This window comes from Echinococcus granulosus (assembly GCF_000524195.1).
Source record: "Echinococcus granulosus chromosome Unknown EG_S00119, whole genome shotgun sequence".
NCBI lineage: Eukaryota > Metazoa > Platyhelminthes > Cestoda > Cyclophyllidea > Taeniidae > Echinococcus > Echinococcus granulosus.
In genome coordinates, this window is record NW_020170499.1 from 25,575 (window position 1) to 33,619 (window position 8,045).

Sequence of the window (8,045 nt, forward strand, 5' to 3'; positions counted from 1 at the left end):
ATCCATCCATCCATCCATCCTGTATCCATCCATCCATCCATCCACCTGTACATCTGGACTTCTCCGAGTTTCTTGGCGTCTGCTTCTTTGATCTCGTTGACGTCGTAGCACGGCCCATGTCACTTCGGTCAATAGGCCGTGAAAAGAGACTTTTGGGCATGGGGACAGGAGGGATGTGGATAATTTCTATAGCAGTAACAAATCGCCTTGAAACAGTGTACTAGACGGAAAATTTTCGCCCCCCCCCCCCTCCCCACCGTCTAAGAACTCTTCTTTCTTCCGATTTATTTAAAAAAAATTGCTAATAAAGGGCGCGATTGCAGAAGAAAATGAGAAATGTGTCATGCAGACTTTTGACAATCCCATCAGATTAACAGAACTGTGGCACGACGACTCCACCTTCAACCACTTCCTCCAAATCTTTAAGGCAATAACCGTTGGCGGTCTGATTTCGCAAAAAATGACGATTTATTTTCCCGTCAACTTTTGGATGCATCTCAAAAATTGTGGAGGATGCGGTGTAAAATGTGGAGGCTACTTTTCAGGCAGTTGATGGGTTGTCCATGTTGTTTGCAATTAAGGAAAAAATGTTCGCTTTTTGGGGCAAATAAGGCACTTTTTTTCCAAAATTTCGTGAATTGTCAAATTTTATGAGTTTTATTTTTCCAACCGGTAGGAAGGAATCGACCTATCCGAAGTGGGCGAACCTGAGGAGGTCAAAGCCACTACCGGGGGGTGAGGGGGTGGCGCAGACCCATAAAAAATTTAAATTAGGAAAGGAAAAAAGTAATTTCCTAGTCAAAAGTTGGTATTTTTACACACAATGGAATATATACAAATATGAAAATTTCCACAATTCTCCTGAATTTTATTAAAATAATCTAAAGGAAATGGAACTGCTTATTCAAATTTTAATTTCAAATTTTTTTAAATCACCAAAATTACCTTTTTTGTTAAGTTCCTCATTAAGAGCACTTTAAATTACCCATCTTAGCCAACTATGCTTGAATAGGACAAATACTACTGAGAAGCTTATTTTAGTAATATGTCCCCGAACGTTCTAATACAAAAAGAGGTCTAGGTGGACCACTCATTGCCCAATCTTAATGCCCTATGAAGTGTGAGGTACGGGAGAGATCGAGCAGAGGCATTGGCGCACCTTCAACGGCTACAGTTCCCGTTGCCAGGTTGTCAGTGGCGCCACCGACTCACCATCTCTGCCGGAATGATTGCGTTAGTAGCTACCAACAGGCTGACTGACAAAAAGGAGAGAGCAATTTTGTTTTGAGACTTGTTCCAATTGTGGAAGAAAGAAATGAAGGCTAAAGCTCCCATCTTCGATGCTTCTTGCCATCACTCAAGGCAAGCAGTGGTAGCTTCCATGACTTCCGCAAAGTGACTCCTCCCTCCCGTGACAGCTTTATCTTGTCATATTATCCTGCAGGAGGGGAAGGCCTTCTAGACAGCGGTATACCAGCGCCCTGTCAGTGATTTACTTCTATATCATGGATAGTTCCGCTATCACCGAACTATTAAAGGCACTGGGTCTCAGTAGAGGTGGAGTCTGTGGACAAATAGACTTGAGTGCCATCCATCACTGTCACCCCAAATATTATGTTGACAGTTGAAAAGAGGAGGAAAAAAAACAGGTAGAGGTGCGTGTCCATGCCTTGTGACGCACATGAACGAAAAAACGTGCGTTTTACAAACACTTATAAACCACCGTGAAAAAAAAAAACAAAGCAAACAACTATTTTGGTTGGCCGACCTCTCAATACACGAAGGTGGCGCAAAAAACCCACGAGTTTAAACACTTACCTGTTGTTTTAAAAGTGAAACTGAGTTGCGCAAAAGACGCATTAAAACAACGAAAAACAAAAATGGTGGATTTTGAGGGTTCTAAAACTGCTACCTTCCAGTGAACATGGAAGAAGGACAACGTTTCCAACCTCTGGGTTCAGATATTCAGAGAGGGAAGAGAGACCAGTGCGAGGTGTCGCATGATTGGATGGAAATAGAGGCAACACGGATTGACAAAGACCTATTGAGAGGCGGATGTTCATCGTCCTCATGGGCATTGTTCAGGGTCAGCACAGCGCCACGGTTTGTCGCCCAAAGGTTGACACCTGAAGGTCCGAACGAAAATGCCTCCTCGGCGCTACCGACTGTGGGGGCGGGGGCGTTTGGCCAACTCCCCAAAATGCAATTTTTGCCTTGTCAATTATCTAGCAAAAAAAAATTGGTGGATAATTTGTGTCCTCCGCCTAGCAAAAGTTGCCGACATTGCTTACTCCGGCAGTATTTGACTCCCATAAATTTGTTCCCGCGGGGTATTGACGAAAATGAAGAGATTCTTTTTTTTCATTTCGCTACATCCTTTTTCCCGTGGGAATTGGAGCTTCCAAATTACAAAAGAAGCCACAAAAATTTGCCACTCCTCTGGCAGACTTGCATAAGGTCTTAGGCCGCCTTCCTATCTTCTTTCCTCCTCCGAATTTTGACTCATGGAGAGAGAAGACCAGCAGGAGGAAGACATGTCGTCTTGTAATAGCATAGGCGGAGGTTTACACGCTATCCATTTTTTTACGAGGGGATCCGGACTGACCTCCACTCCACCATCACGCTTACCCAAGGTGGTTTTCAAGCCCTGCGGAGTGCTCGCTCCCACTCCCTTCCACCTCTTACTTACATATCATGCAATTTCGAACAAACATACCTGATGTGACTTGAGCCTGTCCGTTTCCACTCCAAAGTAGTAGAAAGCCGTCTAGTCATACAGAGAAAGCTGAAATAACCAAAGGTGTTGAAAACATCTTTGTTCACTTTACAAATTACAGTTACAAGTGAATTAGTTAGGAAAAGGCAACTCAGGAATTTGCCTTTCCCCCTCACACTTCATAACAGCAGAAGAATGCCTTCTTGTTCTAAGTTTGGACAACCACATAATCACGTGAAGCAAACAGTTGGGCCAATTGAAGTGGGTCGCAGGCGAGGGTGGCGAACACTTGAGTGCTAGTGGCTGAAGATGAAAAGTTCCTCCTAAGGACGGGTTTTACATCCACCCCGTGACTGGTGAGGCAATAATAAAGGATGTTAAGGTCATAAACTTAAGGCCTTTCCCCAGTCAGAAGCAACAATTACTCCACTAAAATGGCCAAGGTCGGGTCTACTTCCCTCCACAGCGAGATGGCAATAGATTGCGTGTAGATAAGGTAACTTGAGTTTGTTCACCCTCACACCATTGGCAACGGCAAGTACTTTAATGGCTTTTAAACTTTATTTCCTTATCGTTAGGTGACAGAAGGTTTTAGTGCAATCCGACCTTCCGCGGGTTATATCGCACGCTCAACTGCGGCTTGACGAGGCGACTTTATAAAGAAAAGCGTCAAAGGGGAAAAGAAATGTTAAGCGTGTTTTCATTGTCAGAGGTCGCAATATAAGTAGGCTTTATCAAATCGAAATTTGGGGCATTTTGAACCTCGCGCCCCCTTTCGGCCCTCCTGATTGGCTAAGTAAAACAACAAAGCCACGGAGGCAACCAAATGCTCCTTTATCACTAGCAATTACTTGGTTTTCACGTTTGCACACACCATATCGCCTCATCTCTAAGCTAACTCAAATCCATTAACAACTGAAGACGTGTGAATGGGCAAGAAAGCCTTCTTGCACAAATCATCAGCCGGGTTCAAGGTCATGCTCAAGAACATCAATTTGTGGCATTAGAGAAGTATAAACCTCGTCCGTCGAACAATGCCAGATAAGTGCCATGACTTGGTTTTTGTTTAACTGGATAGTCTTTTGATTCACTGCGGGGCTGTGCTACCGTCTGGACATTCAGTGCTGCGACCAGAGATGCACCGCAACGGCAAGGTGCTTGGAAGGAGTGGGGTCAAATTCCTATTGTGGAAGGCTAACAGCTCACCATATTTAAGCTGTCGACAAAAAAGGGGTTCCGCGCTGCCTTTAAGGTGTTAGGAATGCAACATTAAGTAAATTGAAGTTCATACACCTCGGTTAATAAAAATCTCTCGAATCATCACCTTATGTCAAGGTATGGAGGTGTTACAAGGTCGCCCTGGGGCTTGACAGTGGCCTCTCTGCCCTTCAGTGCAGCGTTCTTCCATGTTGGGCCCAATGGGAGGCTTCTTTCTATTCTACAGCTTCACAGGAAGTTTTAACTCTTGTTTAAACGGCGATACAGGAACCGTGGAGCCAAAATAGCTCCGCTGATTCAATAAGGAAATAAAGGAAATACCTTTCTCCCGAAAATCGTCAAAATTTTTTTTGATCTGGTGTTCACGGGCATGAGCTTGAATCCTATCCAGTCTCTAACTGAGGATTGTGGGAAACGGTGACTTCGATGTGGACGTCTTCAGGCCGGGGGGTAGCCCTAACTGACCACCGGAGGAAGGAGGTGGTTCCAATCTCGCCTAGAAGAGGCCGAATATCAGCGGAATACCCTAGAATGCTTTAAAGTTGGGCTCGAGAAGGCAATTTTTATAGTCTTAAAGCAGAAACGTCTTCAGCGGCAGTAGATATCTCTAGAAGGCTCCTCGCCAAGAGCATAGGTGATTAGTAGACAGAGAAGTGATAACTCATCACTCATACTTTCGACCAGCAAGGGTGGACAGGTGGATGGCCAGAAATGAACTTAAAAGTGAATAAAGAGAAGTATATAGAGGGACCATTTATGGATCGGTTGGGGGTACAGGCAAATGAAGTCATTCAAGAGTCCCCAATGAAGGAAATGGAGAGGATTTCTATAAGGAAAAGGATCTTTCCAAAGTCTAAAAGAGATTTTGTTCCAGATTTGACACACCCTCAATGGAACGTAATGTTTAGTGTAAAGAGATCTCCATATCCTCTAGAGCGGCAACATCCCTCGCTCTTTTGTTGTATTTACAGACCTGCTGGTTGAACAAACCTGATGGATGCCGTACAAGCTTGTCATCTTTACGTCCCGAGGTTTACTCAATCTCAAAACTACAAAGGTGAACTTGTCGTCTACATTATCACTCAGCATTTGGATAAGTTGCGGCAGTCGGCGGCACATGTCTTCCAGACTTGAAGTCTCCAAATGTGGAATTGCAGTCTAGTCGTGAATATTTGGAAGATGAAGGGAACACCCTCTACTCTGAAAGTATCGCTGAAGACTAATAGGTTGGAATTTGAACTCTTACCCACATTATTCGATTGCATTCGTGAAAGCAGGAAAACAGATTACTTCTACACTAGTAAGCTTCAAAGACAAACGAATTGTTGGCGTAGACTACATGTAGAACTGCTCGACGGTAATCCCTTGTTGAGGATTCAAGATGGATAGACGAGGAGAGCATAGATGGAGGATGTGTCGGTCTTCTCAGAATTGGACTGAATACGGGCGAAACAGGGGAGTGGACGAATCTCACACGATAGCATGGAGCAGGAATGATTAGATCTTTGAATGGTTAAATAGATGGATGGACTAAGAACAAAGAGGTAAGTGGATAAGGGGAGCGCATATATCAGGATTCAGGTGAAATAATACAACGAGTTGATAACATTCATTTTAAATCCGCTAAAGGTGATTGCGACTCTAGAAAAAGCATTCCAACGTTGGAAGTCTAGCAGGTTTTACGCCCTTCCTTTTCCAAACCTTCTGGAAGCATTTTAGACTTTGTGAAGATACTTTACACGGGTTGTTCCCCATACTAAGGTCAATCAATTAATCAAAATTGCGCCAGAACGAAGAATTGAACCACTTCAGTGACTCACTTAATTGCAGAACATTCTAAAAGTCGCGCTCTCGCTCACTTAACTCCTGATTGGCTGAGATCCCCGCTTAGGTACTCTTCAAGCGAGTTGATAAACACTCTAATTCCAAGGTCACTCAGTTACCAATAGCTACAAGTGACTAAGGCTCTGGCGACCATCTAGCCCACCAGGTGCATGCGCACTCATCTCTCTCTCACTCGCTAACTCATACACGTCGATCGATAGGACCGCCCATTCTCACGCCTTGTCTATCGATTACACGTTAGGATGATCAATTCGGCCATTTGTCCCGAGGCCTCGATCTATTGATTATCTGGCTGCAAAATTTATAAAAATCTGGGCCACACACCCATACGAGTGCATGAAAATCGCAGTTGCGCGTGGGCTGGTGGCGTTGAAGGCCTCAAACTTCTAGCTGCCGTTTTTTCTCCTTCGTTTCCTCTGGTTAAGGCCTCGACATGGTGGGTGCTCGGCTCCCCCAAGACAGTCCATAACACCGATTGACTTTGATGGAGAGACATGAGCAGCTGTTCCATGGATTGTTACGTAAGTTAATATGTAATACTTGATTACACACTGGAATAAAGTCTTGAAATGTTGGAAGGCTAAATCAAGGCTTGTTGCATCCAAGCTGGCCAGATACACGGGTGAATGGAGGGGGGTTCAACAAATCCGGAGTAGGTAAATAAACGGACTAGGGACAAAATCGGTTTGTGGAAGCATGTAGAAGTAGGTTAAAGATGTCAGTAAGAAGGGCTAGGTGGAATCTTGAGGAGAAGAAGGAATTACTGAATGGATGCGTGGGAGGAGATACCGCACCCGGACCCCCCGGATTAAGGGCAGACACCCAGTGAACCCTGCATCCACTGCCAAATTGTCGTGAGTAAGCATAAGTGTACAATTTTACTCCTGTATAATATGAAAACTGTTTTGTTTTGATAAAAAGACTGCTTTTTAAGTCAAGATGCCACGTGTAGAAAAATTAAAACAGGTAAATAAGTGAGTTTCGTTCTCTCACATTACTACTTATTTGTAGTTAGTAAAATATTCTTATTGGACATCTGTGCATTCAGTAAAATAAGTACTTGAAAGCAATTTTACCAATCTTATGAGAGAATTTGAGCAATGTACCACTACTTTTTTGGTAGTCATGGAAGACACGATCTGCCAAATAATCGCATGTCAATCTTGTTGGCGCCCATTAAAATAACTACTTCTTGGAGGCTAGTGCCTATTCAATGGAAACTTTGAATTCGAAGTCCCTTACCACCATTGTTTTAGAAAAGGTAAAATTGGCTGAATGCTATAAAAATACGCGCATATATTTAAAGCGACTTCGTCGTGCATCCCGGGGAGAGGAGGGGTACCGCATTGGCATCTAAAGGAGGAGAAAGAGGTTTAAAGTAACTGCAAAAAGTACCGAAAAATCCAGATAAGTGCCATTTAAAGCAGCAGTAGGTTCTAACGCATGATGACCTTGAAAAAGCCAATAAGAGTCCTTTCCCCTCTGTTCAAGGGGCAAATAATTTGATGCCTCCACATTTTTAAAAAGGTATTATCTGTAGCACTAAACAACTTGACCCACTCTGTCTCCCTTTCTATCTCATCTTCATTGTCTTTCTCACCGTCTCATTTGGATGCGCATAATTGGGGACGCGGGGGGGATCCCCATGTCTCACACCCCTCTCCCTCCAAGTCTACTCGCGGCCACATGCTGCGGCCGAACGGCATTACGGGTCTGCTTATCAGCATGACGCGCCCATCCCACTGACTAAATGACTAGTTTATCTACTCCTGGAGACGTTTTTTCCTTTTCATTGCTTATTGACTGATAAGACTATGATAGACATTTTTTAATTGGACAGGCGTGACCTTAGGGTCAGCCGATCAGAAAGTAAAAAAGGCGTTTTAAAATTTATCCACAATTACGGAAGAAAAATAAACGTTATTTGGGCTGGAAAGAATAAGAAGCACTTGACGTGGTAATAATTGGCCACACAAATTACATCAATTCATCTTCTTCCCTCCAGCCTCCTTGTCGGTGTTGCATAATTTCTTGGGATCGATTTCGTCCACGAAAGCCACGGATCGTTGCGATCTAGGCAAAGTACAAGAAAGGAAATAATGCTAACTTCTATCTGACCTACTTGACCCGTTTTTTAGTCTCATTACTTTTCTACAAGGTCACTGGTAAGTCGCAGATTAGCTGGGGAGGGATTTCAGCAAAGTGTTTCAAGAGTTCACCTCTCATACTCCATAGCAGTAACTGCAGCTAATCAAACACTTTACCG

General features: G+C 43.7%; 1 protein-coding gene across 1 annotated transcript; it reads right to left on the reverse strand. All coding sequences in view use genetic code 11, as the record gives it.

Moving 5' to 3' along the window:
- Positions 1-1,965: 1,965 nt before the first annotated feature.
- Positions 1,966-5,053, reverse strand: EGR_08774 (hypothetical protein; the record flags this gene model as incomplete). Its single annotated transcript, XM_024498023.1, has 3 exons — positions 1,966-2,165; positions 4,334-4,430; positions 4,925-5,053. 3 exons carry the CDS (start codon positions 5,051-5,053, stop codon positions 1,966-1,968), a joined length of 426 nt encoding a protein of 141 aa, XP_024347544.1.
- Between the last annotated feature and the right edge of the window lie 2,992 nt (positions 5,054-8,045).